Source organism: Dipodomys spectabilis, unplaced genomic scaffold (genome assembly GCF_019054845.1).
Source record: "Dipodomys spectabilis isolate Male_0828 unplaced genomic scaffold, ASM1905484v1 ptg000066l, whole genome shotgun sequence".
In the NCBI taxonomy this organism is placed as follows: domain Eukaryota; kingdom Metazoa; phylum Chordata; class Mammalia; order Rodentia; family Heteromyidae; genus Dipodomys; species Dipodomys spectabilis.
This window is the reverse complement of record NW_024870743.1, coordinates 12,581,890-12,598,705: the sequence shown is the minus strand read 5'-3', so window position 1 is coordinate 12,598,705 and position 16,816 is coordinate 12,581,890. Positions and strand designations below refer to the sequence as shown.

The 16,816-nt window shown below is 43.7% G+C and overlaps 1 protein-coding gene across 3 annotated transcripts in view; it reads left to right on the top strand.

Annotated features, from left to right (window-relative positions):
• Ldah (lipid droplet associated hydrolase) overlaps positions 1-9,811 on the top strand; it is a 90,109-nt gene extending 80,298 nt beyond the window's left edge. For all 3 annotated transcript variants that reach the window (XM_042680801.1, XM_042680800.1, XM_042680802.1), the window contains exon 7: positions 7,956-9,811. In XM_042680801.1, the coding sequence (XP_042536735.1) occupies positions 7,956-8,147 (192 nt within the window). In that variant the 3' untranslated portion in view covers positions 8,148-9,811. The remainder of the gene's footprint in view (positions 1-7,955) is intronic.
• Positions 9,812-16,816: the final 7,005 nt, after the last annotated feature.

Below are 16,816 nucleotides of genomic sequence, written 5' to 3'. Positions count from 1 at the left end.
CTGAAACGGATTGTGTTAGTTCTGCCTGTTTAATTTGAAGCTCATCCAGAATGTCATAATCATCCTGGAAACAGATTTCTTTTTATCTCGACCGCTTTGACCTTACGAGCTTCATCTGAGGCAAGTGCATTAATATACCATCAAGTTTTCTGGTGGAGCCTGTTGGAAATGGGGTGAATGTTGCATAGCAGAGTCCTTAGGACCACAGCCTGGGTTTAAACTCCAGCTCTGCTGATAAGGTAGCTATATGACCTTAAGTTAGTGAGCCTTACTGTGCCTCCTTTTTCCCATCAATTAAATCATTTAATACTAGGATCTATTCCTATAACATTGTTCCAGAAGGATAATACTGCAACTCATACCTTGTCATTCAGGCCTGCTAGGAGTGTCTGGTATATAGTTAGTATTCAATAAATGTACATTGCTGCTATAACGTTAGTTGTAGCCCAAATATGCCTCTGATTACTTTTCAGAGAAAGACTTATTTTTGTAACTTTTCCTCTCCCTTCCTATATGTTCCCTTCCTATCTGTTTTTACTGTGTAATAAAAAATATTAATGACATTAACTATGTGACCGAGAGGCTCAGGAATATCCCATACCATTCTTCTTCCCTAACATGCCTAAGGGAACTACCACTACTAAGGGAAAACAGTAGTACTTAATTTTGACCAGGACTCAGGCTCTGTACCCAAGTGCAGAAATGCTGATGAGCTGGGCTCTGCCATATCTCAGTTAAATATGATCATCACCACATTCCTTCAACTTTGCCGAGCCAGTGGACCAGGAAGCTACAGAAATACAGTTAGAGAAATTGGTTCGCAGTGCCTCAAACTTGGCTACCTCTCCAGAGGATAGTAGTTCAGTACCACACCAGAAAGATGAAGTTAATCACAATAGCTTTGGGACTTCGGTGCAGGAAGAGAGTCAGTGCTGGCCTTGTACCAGTTAGCCTTGCGTAAAGCACCTTGGTGTGCATAGTGTACAAAACACCAAGAGTGGGCCAGGTAAAGAGACCAACTCTTGCTTCCTGGGTGTCTGAGGAAACACTAGTGGGCCAGGCAAGGAAAATTTCCCACTGCTCTCCTGGTGCCTGCAAAAGGAGATGGGGTTCTACGTGTATTGTGTTTTCCCCTCTATCTCCTTTGGAGATTTCAATTCCTATTTTCTCAAGAATAGTATTAAGCCATAAAAAAGATGAAGGGTAGAAACAAAACATTGAAATGGGGCTGGGAAGGTGGCTCAGTGGTAGAGCGCTTGCCTTGCATGCCTGAGGCCCTGGGTTCGATTCCTCAGCACCACATAAACAAAAAGAAAAAAGCCGGAAGTGGCACTGTGGCTCAAGTGGTAGAGCGCTAGCCTTGAGCTGAAGAGCTGAGGGACAGCGCCCAGGCCCAGAGTTCAGGCCCTACGACCAGACCCCCCCCCAAAAAAAAAAATTGAAATGAAAATGTCCCAAATCATCTCTCTTTCTTTAACAATTCTGACAGAATTGCTCAAGTTGCTCAGAAAGGTCACAATGAAAGTTTAAAGCTCTATAACCATTTGTGTATTCACAAGGATAAGACTTTTAAATGACTTAAAGGAAATGCCGGTAGGCTTCCCTTAAGCTTCATAAGGTCAGAGTTTTAAGTGTCTTGGACTCTGGTGAGAGGAGAAAGCAGAAGCCTGTGGCTGTCATCCAGCTTGTCCTAGATTCACCTCAGAATTGGCAATGTTTTGGAGGACCTAAAAGTGTACTCTAGGTAGAAACTGGAAGGTGAGGAGGGCAGCAAGGAGGCAAACAGGGAAATCTAGCTGGGAATTAGAGGGCTACTTTCATTTGGATCTGGACTATCCCCTGAGGTAGTGTTAGGGCGTGGCCCTACCATGGTGCTATTAGGAGGCCTCATGTGAGTTCTTAAGTTATTTGAGGTGTGCCCTTGTCAAAGGGGACTGTGGGAATGCAGACTCTTTTCTGCCTCAGTTCCCCACTGCCTGAGGTGAGCAGTTCCTCACGCTCCCATTGTGATGTGCTTCCTCACCCATGCCCAGAGCAACTAGACCAGAGGGTCATAGACTGGAACCTCTGAAACTACGAGCAAAAATAAACCTTTTCTCTTTGTAAATCAAGCATCTCAGGCATCAGACTAACACAAAGGCTCCCATGTATGGACACTAATTTGATCCCTGGGTAAAGCAACTAGGTGCTTTGTATCTAAACATTTGCTTCTTTTACCGACACTCAAAACATACAAAGAAAAAAAAAAGGAGGGCGTTTTTGTGGAAAAGGAAAGCAAAAGTGGAGACGGCAGAAGTGACATTCTTTTCTTGAAGTAGAGATGGAGGTCTACTGCGAGCCATCTTCTTCCATCATGCTCACCAGTGCCAGCTCCTGCATAATGAACTTGAACAGTGTCACAAATGACTACCATAATATAAATAACTTCACCATACTATAGCATGAAGGCATTATGAAAAGCCTTTAGACTATGAACATGCCACCTCCAGGAAAACCACGTGCTGGGCTCCTCAGGCGACATACACTGTATTGTGAAACAAACTGCCAGAGGAATAAAGTTGATTTTGTGTTGAACTTGGCTGGAGAATTAAAACCCAAGGAGCTGATATAATTTGGTTTATCCATAAGACTAACAAAAGAAAAATGTACACACACACAGACTTTTTTTTTCTTTTCTTTTATTGAAAAGTTGATGAGCAGAAGGGTTACAGTTACATAAGTAAGGCAATGAGTACATTTGTTTTTAATCAGTGTTACCCCATCCCTCATTATCTCCTGTTTCCCCTTCCTGTTCCCCTCCCCCCAAGTTGTAATGTTCATATCCAACATAGTGTCAAGTGAGTATCAATGTTGCTTTGGTTCATCTGCTGTCCTGCTGTTTCTATGGTTCCCTTTCCCTTCCACATATTGCATAATCTTATATTCAAAACATGAGGTACAAAAAACTACGAGAAGCAGAGAAAAAAAGCAATAGAAAAAAAAGAACAAACTACATACAGGGTCCAGTAAGACCTCTTATTTCCATATATTGGAGTTCATGTTGATATGCTACCTTATATGGTCCTATGAGATCCCCTGTTAAGACTATCATATACATATTCTAGCTCTTAAAAATGAGGGAGATCATGCAACCTACTTTTTTTTAAGACTGGCTTACTTCATTTAATATAATTTTTTTCTATCCATTTCCTTACGAATGGAGCAATGTTGTTCTTTCTGATGGAAGCATAAAATTCCATTGACACACACTTACATTTTATGAGACTTGTCATTCCTATAAGGCCTGTTGTCCTACTGGGCTATTGAATAGAGATAATTAAGATAGAGATTTTTCTCTGTGTGCTTTTTTCTTTGAAGTTAGTATTTTAAGATGTTGAAATGGTTTGTTTGTTTGCTATTAGCCAAATCACACTATACTTTCTAATATTTCTTCGTCATAAATCCTCTAACATAATGCAGAAAAGCGAGCAACCCAAAGTATGTATTCAAACAAAGCTTTGCTGGCCCCCAGAGAGCAGAATTCTGTTTTCTTCTTTGGGTTTCCCCAGTATTCTGTACACATCTCTACCTGTTGTGTTTAGGAAACAGTTGTTTCAGGCCTGGTCCTTGACCTGAGAACTTCCAAATCAAAAGCTGTCTTACTCATAAGTTTCAACTACATAGCCTAGTACAAGAAGTGGGGTAGGTTCAAAGTCATTTTGGGTGGAACTCATTTGAAACTCTCAGCTTCTTTGGTTTACTGTGTTTAAAAATGCCTATTCATAAACATTCTCTCTGTCTCTGTCTCTGACACACACACACACACACACACACACACACACACACACACACACACACACACACACACACACACACACACACACACACACACACACACACACACACACACACACACACACACACACACACACACACACACACACACACCAGGGTGAGGAACACTTGAGTAAAGACAATTGGCTTCTATGTGGAGACAAGCTGCAGCAAATTAGAAACATTTAGGAGGAACATGTTAAAGGAAAATACAGAGAGATTATGATCCACCTTTCTGTAGAAAACACAAGAGGAAAAGCCAAGGCGCAACCTAGGTAAATCAATATCTAGAAGAAAAGTAAACTGTGTGTTTATAGAAAAATGGATTACTTAGCATGACAACAATTTGGAAACAAAATTTTCCATCTCAGTAATATGAACTTTTTAATCAGTTCTCATTTGTTTTCTTCAAAATCTCTGAATATAAATATCCTGTTGATAGCCTGAAATTCTTAGGTAACAATTCTAATATTTTCAGAGTAGTTATCATTTCTGTGGCATGAGATATCTAGGTTAGAATATAAAGTTGGAGACAGCTTTAAATGAAGGAAGTTGGGTTTATTCTTGTTGACAATTACTGTAATGTTGTTAGTTTCTACATACAGTCCATTCTTCCAGTTTTGTGTTTTGGTAACATTGTTCATTGTTGGGTATAAGTGGTATAGTAGTAACCACTAAATAGAGATGTTACCCTTGGATTTTTTTTTTTCAGTCATGGGCCTTGAACTCAGGGCCTACGTAGTGTCCCTAAGGTCTTTTGCTCAAGGCTAGTATTCTACCATTTGGAGCCACAGTGCCACTTTTGGTTTTCTGGTAGTGAAGTGGAGATGAGAGTCTCATGGACTTTTCCTGCCTGGGCTGGCTTTGAACTGTGATCCTCAGATCTCAGCTTCCTGAGTAGCTAGGATTTCAGGTATGCATGAGCCACTAGCATCCCACTGCCTTTGGGTTTTATAACCCAGGTTTACAACTTACTCATTGCTTACACTAAGCCTGTTCTGAAAAATAGGGACAAAAACCATCCCTATGAATATTGTTACAAGGATCACTGAGAGAATAGTTTGAATGCCAGTAGCACAGAGCCTACATAGCATTCTCACTTCCTACAGTTCACCATAACCCATTGCAGCTTCTTTTATATGCCAGTATGGTAACATGCACACTTAACCACTGTGTTTTGGTGTCCAGTTAGTCATCTTCCTTTCTACTTCACCTGTCCTCTTCCATCCCCCACCACTACCTTCGCACAGCCCATATCTTTCCATTTTCCTGTTTAAGGTTGCAGGTAACCTCTGGTCAGATCTATTGCCTGTGATTTATAATCTATATGGAACAGGAAGTAGCTCAAGCTAGTGTTTATAAAACCATTAGATAGCCATATGTTTTACTTGGAAGCCAAAAACTTTAAGAGAGGCCATCAGTATGTATAGAGTAAGAGGAACTTTTAAAACTAAGCAAAAGAAAGCTCAAAAGAGCTTGGCCCTACCATCAGTTCAGGAAGCCCATTGTAAGCAGTTACAATGAAGAATTAAAAAGTAAACTCAGATGAGCATAAGGAAATTTGAGAATCTTTGCTGTTATGCTATGCTGTCTTATACCACTAATACCACTTTTTGTTAAGTTCCTGTAATTGCTGGGACACGATTTTCCTTTTGACACCCTAAGGTCAGTACAGAGTTCCATGTTGATTCAGCTGTAATAACTTCACATGTGAAGAAAGGGATGGAATTTGCCAGTGAGGGGCTCATCAAGCTGGGCTTCTCATTAGAAATGCTTCTCTGACAAGGACATGTTAAGTTCTTCAAAACTGTTTTGAAATGTGCGGCAGAGAGCAACAGCAAGTGCAGACGGACAGTGATGACCTTGTCCAGGTGACTTTGTGAGGGTATTTTCTGCCTTGCTTCTCCTCTGACTGACACTAGTTTTCTCAAAACTCACCACCGTGGCATGTACTGACCATGGGAGAGGGAAGGCAAAATGGCCTCTGCAGTGCCCATAAGAAGCATGCGTTAGAACAGAGCAGCAGACCTGTAGGTGATGACCCAAGTCTGAACTTCTAGATTTCTCAATGCTAGTTCATGTTCTGTGTAAGTACTGACTCACCATGCAGAGCAACTGCCACATGTGCCCTTGTGTGAGTAGTTTTATGGATTCCTGGTGGTTAAGTGCAGGCGGTGGTTTAGGGAGAACCTAAAGTTATCACTCGCCCTATTGGTAGTTTGACTGATGCCTGCAGATCACTTGTGCTTGCAGCAGTTTCTTTAGAGGGAAGCTGGAGCAGAGTGGTTGCTCCCCGTGACTGGCTAGAATAGATACCATTGGTGGTGAGGTCACAGCTCAGAACTGGGGAACAAGTTATTTTACAGCTATCCAAAGAGCTGAGACCAGAAGGAAGAACTAGACAATTGCTAAGCAAAAATAGTTCTTCCCCTGCTAAGAGCCAGGACAAAAAGAACTGGGGTTTTAGGGACTTTGGAATGAGCAAAATAGGAAAATGAAAGAATATATTAGGTGACAACCAGAAAAATCGGTGAAGTGATTTAGTCTATATGCCATTCAGGTTTAGTTGTTAATAGTTGACTCCCTGAGTCTCTAGCTATTGTTCACATCAAATGTCATTGTAATAAAGATCAGTGTTTTTATAAGAGTAGTCGCACTTACTCCCTTATTCACATGATTGATTTAATGTAAAACAACCCACTGGCAGTGTATTTCCCATCCCTTCATCCCCCACACTGGTTCCCCTCTGTTCTCCCCACGCAGCCAGATTGACTCGTACAGGCACACCTGATCATGTCCCTTCATTGGGACAGTTTTTGTTGACTCCTCTGTGCCCTTCTTGGTGCACATGGAAAGTTGTCATGACCTGATCACACTCTGCCCCCCTAGGCTTGTCTCCTACCGCCAGATAGTCCAGCCGTGCTCTATTCATTCTAATCTCGCAGCATCACCATGCTCTTGTATGCTTGTGGTTTCCTTAGTCTGCCCCCACAGTGTGCACCCAAGCTTGACTAACTGTCTGAGGACTCCATCTTGCCTGTTGCTTCCCCTAGGCATCCCTAGCCTTGTAAGTTTATTATCTGTCTCCCAGGCTGCACTACAGAGGAAGTCCTTATTTGCTAAACAAATTACTGAATAAGTGATTATTTGAGTGAGTAAGCCAATTTGGCAGATTATGGACGCTCTAAGTGGCTTTGTTTGACCACTTAGGGGCCAGAACTGGTCATGAATTTTTCTTCAGTGATGACATGTCATAAGAGTCTTAAGCTTTAGTTTTTATGTTTTGTAAAAAAATAAAATATATATACACACACTACTGTGTGCCCTTCTGGATATAACATTTAACTTTTGTTGCCTCTTTTAAACAGATGCAGAATATATAGCAGTTATTCAGTGACACACAACAGCCTAGTAGAGTATATGTGACATCTCTGTGGTACTTGTATCTATCTCTATAGTTCATGCAGATATAGATATGTCTCTAGTAAAGATCTCAGTAATGCCTCAAAGGAGAGTCTTGTCTCCATCCAGCCTGCACACAGTCATCTGACGTATATTTACAAAGCCTCTCCACTGAATTCAACACACTTCCCTGTTACTTGGAGCATTTTCTTAGAAACGTCACATTTTATCTGCTACATTGAAAACTCTGAATCAGTCTGATTTTTCTTTTTTTATATACATTTTTATTGTAAAAATACTGTACAGAAGGGTTACAGTTACATGAGCAAGGTAATGAGTACATTTCCTATCCAGCATTGTTACCTCCTCCTTTGTTTTTTCCCTACCATCCCTTCTCTTGATTTTTCTTTGTATTCCATCAATGAATGGGACCCATATGTCTGTGTGAAAACCATTGTTTATTATCAAATGAACCTTCATTGCCTTCACACCAGTTCACACAGCAGTCTCCCTACATGGATTTCTTTCCATCAGATCTTATAAGGAATGCACTGTAATATAATGAACGTGGACCCACAAGGCCTGTCACCTCAAGAGAGCCACACTCTGGAGGGAGCCTTGGGGTGGGCAGATGGAGCCAGACATAGATGCTGCCTTCAAAGCACTGCAGTCCACTGGTACCATCCCTGTGCCAGGAGGGAAAGCGTGGCCTAATGGGATGTTCTTGCCTTGTCTTTCAGCTTACATTCTACTATGGCACAGTGGATGGTTGGTGTCCAGTAAAATACTATGAAGACATCAAGAAAGATTTTCCAGAAGGAGATATTCGACTCTGTGAGAAAAATATACCTCACGCTTTTATCCTCGGTTTTAGCCAGGAAATAGCTGTCATAGTTGCTGACTGGCTAAAGGATAATCTGTCCAAAATATAAAAACTGACGCAGAAATGAACACCTATGGGCAGTATGTGAAACAGTAGGTGTCCTATGCTTAAGATGTAAATGTTTGATTTTAATGTTTGATATTAGAAAAGGAACATGTGAGCACCACTTGGCTTAAAATCAATCAGGGAGCACACACAGTCATTTAAATGACTTCCTTTGCACAAGATAGCCAGTGGCACAATATAGTGGATCGGGGCCAGCAGGATCCTTGAAGGAAAAAAAAAAGGAAAAAGCTAAATATAGGTGGCTTTGAGCTTCCTTGCAGAATAGACTCCCCTGGAAGAAACCTTGAAATGCCTACTAGCAAATGGAAAAGAGATGAGTGGATCTGAAGTACACAGTCTGATATGTGAAGGGCATAGGATCATGACAAGGACATACTTCGGTTCCCATAGCAGGGAGTGGACTTGGTTTCCTTTAAAGACAGAAGATGAAAATTAGCCCAGACTAATGGTGTATAATCCTTGTTTGACTTCATGCTTTTCCTGATTTGACCGATAGTCAAGTTTGCCAGACATTTGGCAGACATTACTCTGGTCAACTAACCAATGCTGGATCCCAACTCTGCCTCCTGCTGCAGGGCAACCAATAAGCAAGCTCCAGGCTGGGCCTTAACCCTCCCTGCCTCTCCAGAGCCAGTCAAGGAGGCATGGGGCTGTCCAGAATCAGACTTACATGGCCAGCCATGCAGTTGCTGTGTCTGTGATTCTTGCAGTAACGCTCAATTGAAGACCAGACACAAGCCAAGTACTTACTATCCTAGTCATTAATGCTGATGTTCTTACCGACTTCTGAAAATGTCTTAGTAAGTAACTTCCTGATAGATGTTATAAATTGCTGAGTTAGTCATATAAATTGGTTCTCCATTTGCAATAACTGTTAGAAATCATTTCGCTAATGAATCCAAGTATTAGCTATTAAATTTTGTGAATTCGCCCTTCCTGGACACATTAAGTGAGGTAGAGAAGAAGCCTCTCTCTGGCTAGGGAAGGGCCAACAGTAGTGCTGCGTCCCTAAACTGACTCAATACTGAGACCTTCTGGGCCAGCAAATTCCATCAGCTGCAGTGTGCAGTGACAGTTGATGATCAGTCAGAAACATTCCATTTCCTCCCAAAGGAAAAAAGCTCTCATGCTTCCTCATTCCTTCCCTCCAAACCAAAAGCCCCCTGATGAACCATTCCGCCTTGGCGATATGCTGTCCCCCAGGCTTCAGCATGCTTCATGTCAAGGGAAGTGGCTTCTCAGAAGGAAGAAACCACACCTGAGATCAGAAGTGCTCTTGTCCCAGGGAAAGAGTCAGGAGGTACTCAGGCCACAGCTCCAGAGCTGCCTGAGTCCTTCTTGGTATCCTTATGGGAGGCCAGGGAAGCTGACATTGGAAGCTGGGACTCACGTCTGAGAGGCTTGCATACACAAGAGGCTCGATAGCATGAAACTGACGCACATAAACAAGTACTGTTCAGTCTCCCACAAACAAGAGTCATATCCACTGCTGTTCTTTGACAGGTTAGTTGGCATTACTCTCTATTTCCAAGGTCTGCTTTATGAAATTGTATCTTTTGTTCCTGAGAACTGAAGAGATTCTGGCCCCTAATTCCCTTTCCTCATCTAAACACTTCATTAATTTTCAAAATAAATGTTTTATCAGTACTTAGTGTCTGGCCCAATCTCTGTGTATTGTGAGCAATTTATCTGAGTCACTGTTATTAGAAAACCCACTTTCTCACTGCTTCTTTTAAACAAGGAAGAATCAGATTTTAGAAGACCAAAATTCATTGTTTCTCATTAAGAATTACACTAAGGAAACCCAGGTGCTGATGGCTCATACCTGTAATCCTAGTTACTCAGGAGGCTGAGACCTGCATGATTGAGGGTCAAAGGCCAGCCTAGGGAGAAAAGTCTAGGAGACTATCTCCAGTTAACCAGCCAAACTGGAGATTTGGCTCAAGGTGTGACTCAAGTGGAGCATCCACTAGCAATGAGCAAGAAAGCCAAGCAAAGGCTTAAGGCCCTGAGTTCACGTCATGGTGCCAGCAAAGACACACATACACACACACACACACACACACACAAACGTGCACGTGTGCGAATTACACTTAAGAGCTAAGTACGATGGCTCATGCCTTTAATGCCAACTACTTGGGAGGCTGAGATCAAGCTGATCATTACTTGAGGCCAGCCCTGGCAAAAAGTTAGCTGTTCAGCAAGCCAGACATAGTAGCTTGTAATTTTAATTCCAGCTATGCAGGAAGCATGGGATTTGTAGTCTGAGGCTGGCCTACACCAAAACATAGGCCCTATCTAAAAAATAACTAAGCAGAAAGGGACTGGAGGCATGGCTCAAGTGGTACAGTACTTGCCTAGTAAGTGTAAGGCCCTGAGTTCAAATCCTTTTCCTGAAAAGAAAAATTACACAGAGGACAAAACTTGATAAGATAGTAGTAGCTGAGATACCTTTTCCAGAGGAAGTCTGGCTCTGTTTTCTACTCAACTGCATGGCTGTTCTTTGTCCATGATTTCTTTTCCAGAAGAGCTGTCCAAGGCTGAGTGAAAAGCATCAGTGGTAGCCTTGTTCCATGCCCACTGTGGTTCCTGGTCTGCTCTGAGCCACTGGGGCAGTCCAGAGCTAAGCTCTAGAAGCCAACCCCAGGAGCTGGGGGAGCTGGTATTGAAAGCTGCCAGGGCCCTCCTACCAAGCCACACTACAGGACATTAAGAACAAAAACAAGCCAGAATAAAGGAGACTAAAGAAACATGACAACCTAACATGACTCCTATATGGATTACAGGTTCTTGTTAGAAAATGAATTATTAGGATAATTTTCACAGCTTGATCAGTGTTAACATTAACTGGCCTTCTGTGGGGGCGGGGCTGGGGGTGCACTCCTCACTGCTTTCCAAGTGGCTGACTGCTTCCTGTGCCCCTACGGATAGATGTGGCTAAGTGATCACCACACCAGGTGTGGCTGTGGGGCATGGTCTGGGTCTGACCTCTCCCACTATACTGAAGGCAACTCTAGAGCAAGGCTGCTGTCAGTGGAAGTGATACCTGATGAGGCTCTAGGGTGTCACTCAGAGCCCTGGTTGTCATAGTTCTATATAGAAAGCTCCTGGAAGCATAGAGAATAATCTCTGGTAAAGACTATTCTGCACAGTCACAGGTTTCATGTGGGCTCCCAATCCAGGAAGGCTGTGATTGTGCTGTCACACAGATCACTACCAAGGTGCCAGGCCTCACAGCTGGTAGGTAGCAGAGCTGGGATTCCAGCACAGGCCTCTACTCCAGAGGTCCTACATCATGCTGCCTCCTGTAGCCCAGGAGGCCACAACAAGCAAACCTAGCAAAGGCTCCAAGGGCAGCTACACCTGTTGGTAGATGAAATAAAGAGTAGCTAATTGGTAACGATGGAGTCTTTGTAAAAGTCTGACAGCTGTAACTCACTGGATTTTGGATGTAAAGTACATCCAGCATTAGGTTGAAAAGAGGAAGCCCACGTGCTGGGAGTTTGTCAGGTCTGCGGTTCTAATCACCAAGCACCTTTGCCATGCCCAACTAGCCATCTGGTACTCCACAGAGAGATACTGGATCCAGCACCTCATCAACTCTTCTCCAACCCCCGGGAATCGTGCGCATGATCTACTTCACATGCTGAACCTTGGCCCAAGCTACCAAAAGCTTCTCTTCCCATAGCCTGCCCTCCCTCCCTCCCTCCCTCTCAGCTTCTGCATTCTGGCCACCTTCTACTGCAGTAAAAACTGAAATGGAAATTCTTACCATCACTAAAGGAACAGCACCTTTCCTGATTGTCTCCTCTCTTTGCCAGCCACCAATGCCACTTCCTGTCCTTCAAAGGAGCGTTCTAGAAGACAGACTTGTATCAGTCTTTTCTTTCCTTGCAATGCTTAGAAAATTGGGCATGCCAGAAGAATATAGTACAAATTCAGGTATTTTCATTAATATCTCTCTACCCTACCTAATAGGCAAGCACTCAAGAAATGCCAATTCCTGACAGGCACCGGTGGCTCACACCTGTAATCCTAGCAACTCAGGAGGCTGGGATCTGAAGATCATGGTTTAAAGCCAGCCCAGTCAGAAAGTTTGTGAGACTCTCTCATCTCCAATTCATCACAAAAAAGCCAGAAGTGGAGCTGTGATTCAAGTGGTACATAACTAGCCTGGAGCACAAAAGCTCAGGGACAATGCCCAGGCCCTGAGTTTAAGCCCAGGGACTGGCATGAAAAAAAAAAAAAAAAGTCCCAATTCTCACAATGAGTAGGAAGAGACATTTTAGGACATCTTCACCTTCAAATTGTGTATGTATGTCCATGAAAGTGTTGGACATGGATAATTTTGTCTCGTATTTCTCCATCAGAGTTACGTACAACTATATCTCATAGATTCAAGGACATCAACTGTTTGCTTCCTGGCACCCAAGAACTGCAAGAAAACAGGCCATGATACCTCCTGGCCCGTTGGTCTCGTCTGGTATGCCTGCAAATGTTACTTCCATGCTTCTGTGATTAGAAGAGCCCTGGAGTTTGCCAACTGCTAAATACATGGCTTACTTGTTGAGAACTACTAACCCCAACACAGCCTCCCAAGTGGGAATTACAGCAACAATACGCAGGACTGCCTGGAGATACTCGCATTTGGTGTTGCATTCCTCAAATGTTCTGGCAAATGGGGTCTGTGCTGACCTCTCTGCATTAAGGTGGATTTGCTTTCTGAGTAAGTCTATGGGAAAATTCCTCTCCTTGGGATGGGAATGTGACCCCATGACTGGGCTTCCATTACAGCCAGGGGGAGGGGGGTGGTGCACCTGCAGGGTCTCCCTCCCTCCAAGAGGGACTAGCTCCCCCTTCCTGCAAATCCACCCTTCTCAGGATCTCTAGAACATCTGGGCTTTCTTCTACTGGCCACTGCTGAAGGGCCACGCACCTGCATGTCATTAGGACAGGCAGACGCCAGCCCCAAGGTTGATGCCTGAGCACTGGCAACACATCCCAATAGACAAGTTTCTCCCTAGATCGCTGCTCCTTCCAAGCTCATGAGTACAGGTTCCTGAGGCACAGAAGCTGTATGCATCCATGCCCCTGTGCTATCCCACCCCCAATGGACTGGTACTTAGTCCTGCTCGGAAATGAACAGCGTCACATAAAGACCATGGCAGCTCAGGGAGGGAGCAGGCCAATCAGTGGTAGCTACCTCTCAGCATCAGTCACTATAGACTTGCTCTCATTGGTGTGTGGGAAGTTAAATACTTTTTTTTTTGGGGGGGGGGGTCAGTTGTGGGGCTTAAACTCAAGGCCTGGCACTGTCCCTGAGCTCTTTTGCTCAGGTCTAGCGCTCTACCACTTTGAGCCACAGCTCCACTTCCACTTTTTGAGTGGTTAATTGGAAGTAGGGTCTCATGGGGACTTTCTGCCTGTGAGGGCTTCGAACGGTGATCCCCGCATCACCAAAGCCACCAGTGCCCAGCGATACAATTTTAAACACCATCCCTGATGTTACTTTCTTCCTGGAGCCACTTCTTCCCTACTGATGTATAAAGGCTCTGCACAGAATGCTGAGGCCATGTGAGACTGATCAACAGGAACATGATGAATCTGCCTAGGGTTGTAAACGAAGCTTGACAAGACTTTACATTTTTCTATGGTATGTTACAGGGCCTGCTAATCACTTGGACCTGCAAATGAGTTCATTAAAAAGAGGAAGGTGCATCTGTAATCCTAGATACTCAGGAGGCAGAGATCTGAGGATTATGGTCCAAAGCCATCCTGGACAGGAAAGCCCATGACCCTCTTCTCTCCAGTTAACCACCAGAAAATGGGAAGTGGAGCTGTGGCTAAAAGTGGTAGAGTGCTGGCCTTGAACAAAAGAGTTCAGGGACAGCACTCAGGCCCTGAGTTCAAGCCCCATGACTGACCAAAAAAAAAAAAAAAGAGGAAGGTAGTTTGATTTGTTTGGTTGGTCTTTTCTTTTTCAATAAGAAAGAATTCTCCAATAAATAAGAATTCTTCCTTAAGAGTGATGAAGCTAAGGAGCAGAAAGAGAATAGGCTTATCTGTCAGCAGAGGGGCGCTCACATGAGCAACCGCAGGCCCCTGCATTAACTACAGTCAGAATACACCCATGCTGCCACCTAAGGTGGATCCCAAAAGAGGAGGCCCTGGTAGCCAGTCCTTAGTGAAGCAAGTCCCTGGCTGCTTCCCACCACTGCAGCTCCTCCACAAAATCATCTCCCAGCCTGTATGAGGAACACACATGAAATAAGCTTCTCCTTCATCTGCAGAGAAGTTAGGTCTAACCCTGGGGCAGATGCTGTTGGAGAAAGATAAGTCTAGCGTTCTTGTCACCAAGCACATGGGATCTTTGACCTTGTCTAGCAGAGACTGAGCAAAATGGCTTGTCAAACTTGCTGTAAGGCTCAGGTGATTTCTCTGAAAAGTGCCAGGGTCTTGCAGAAGAAGCTACTCCCATGGGACTAGAGGCCTCATGAATTCAGAGGCCTGGCTATATGGCCTGTTCTGGGGGGAGAGGGGGCGACTCACATTTTCTGCAGTGCGCTAGGTTTATAGCAGCCTCTGGTGTATACAGACCCCAAACCTTTCCATTCCACTGTGTTTGGAATGAATGGTCCCCTTTACAATTATAATGATCATTTCCCCAAAGTCAGAATATTTTCCACTGCATTTTGGCCTCTTCTCCAGAGTTCAAGCCTGATTCTTCTCCTTCCTGTGCAGTGACTTCATGCAGTGTGGGCTACGCACAGTGTCCTATGTGGTTTTACAGTGCTCACAGGAACCCAGGGTGCAGTGGGCCCATGCCTGCAGCCCTCCCCACACACACACTCCACACCTGAGACCCTGTTTTTCAGAGGGCACTGGTCAGCATAAAGATCAGCAGGATCCCACCTGCGGTCATGCTATCTGTTTTCTGTTATAGAAAAAGATTAGATCAGCACAATCTAAACAAAATCCAAATCTTAATCTTTAAACACCAGTCATAAGCAGTTTTATGAATAAAATATTTAATCAACTGATCTGTACAAAATATTCAAATGGTTAATGACAAGTATACAAGCATATTTAAGCAAATATATACTGCTATGTAATAGTCAAGAAAAATAGAGTTTGCTGTTTTACAAGTCATTTACATTTCAATATATACAATCTATTTAAATGTGAGAATATATACCCATGTGGATTTTTACCTCTTCTTGAAAGGTTCTCTGCTGGCTGGCCTGGCCACTAATACCATCTCACAATGCCAGCCAGGGCTGCCCAACTAGTCAGGCTGGGCAGCAGGAGACAGTCAATCCGCAACCTGAAAGCCCCAGAATTCTGCTCAGCCCAAACCAGAGCTGGCAGATTGCCTGCAAGGAGATTTCAGTTTGAGCCAAATGAGTTTGTAAAACTTTTCCCACATCCCCCGACCTTCTTACTCCCAAGCCAAGCTAAGAAACAGTGGGTGTTGTTGCAAAATGAAAGAGACTTCCTCTGAAAATAATTAATTTTGTTCTTAGTGGCTGAGGGAATGGCGTGTAATGGAGCCTTGATGGCATTACCGTCACTGAGTTTTGCCATTTCCTTAAGACCAACGTTTGAGAATCAGATTAAATTTGCTTTTTAAGCTGTGAGCCACTCACCATGAACTAACTGCATTCTGCCCACCCACGGCCTATTTAACCAGCGTCCCTCTGAAGGCAGGTGCAGGAGTTCAGCAGCAATCTTCACAGCAAAAGGATTTGCCTCTTCATTTATACACACAACAAGACAAAAATCCTAAACTTTTCAGAGCCCCTATTTTCATTAGCTAAAAGGACAAGCTGTAGACAGCACATTAATCCTTACTTTTTAATGGATTAACTGACTTTTCATTTTAAGTAGAACCTTCCAGCTAAGAGACCTAATGTGATGAAATTCTAATTCTTCGTAAAAAGGAAACATAGAAGGTGTTGGCCCCATGGTATAAGTGAAATGCAAAAATAAAATCACACTAAAGATGCTCATGTTTAATCTGTAATTTATCCGAAGTAGAGAAGGCCAGAGACATTCTGCTCCAGAGAGTTTCTGCTCCTAGCCTGGAACACCTGCCTATTTCCCAGCCAGGAGACACATTTCATCCTGAGTTTTCTTTCTCACCAAACTGGATCATCATTTTCTAAACAAGAATGACTTGTTCTGGCTCAGCAGTGAAGTTGCAGTGAAACATGCAGCATGTGGAGGGCCTGCTCCTCAAGCCAGCCCACTTCCCTCAAGCCTAGGTGAAGTCCCCCCAGTCCCAAGGCTAGGAGACACACCAGTTCCAAGGCTAGGACACACACACACACACACATACACACACACATCTGTGGCAAGAAAAGGCCCTCAACCCACCTTATCACTGTATTTCAGATTTGTCTCACAGAGACCCCCAGGCCAGGGCCCTTGTGAGTAGAATAGGTAGGGCCAGGCTCAGGGAAGGGGGACCCCTGGGGTTCTCCTCAAACAGGGACAGGTTGTGCATAGTTAGAAGCCCAGAGTGTCAGGGAAACGTGTACACTGCTAATGAACCTTTGCAAACTTATCATTCAGCAGGACTCTGAGACTGAGCTTAATGTTAGGCTACTCTCTCTACCCCTGGAAAGCCAGCCATGGTTCTAGAGATCCCAG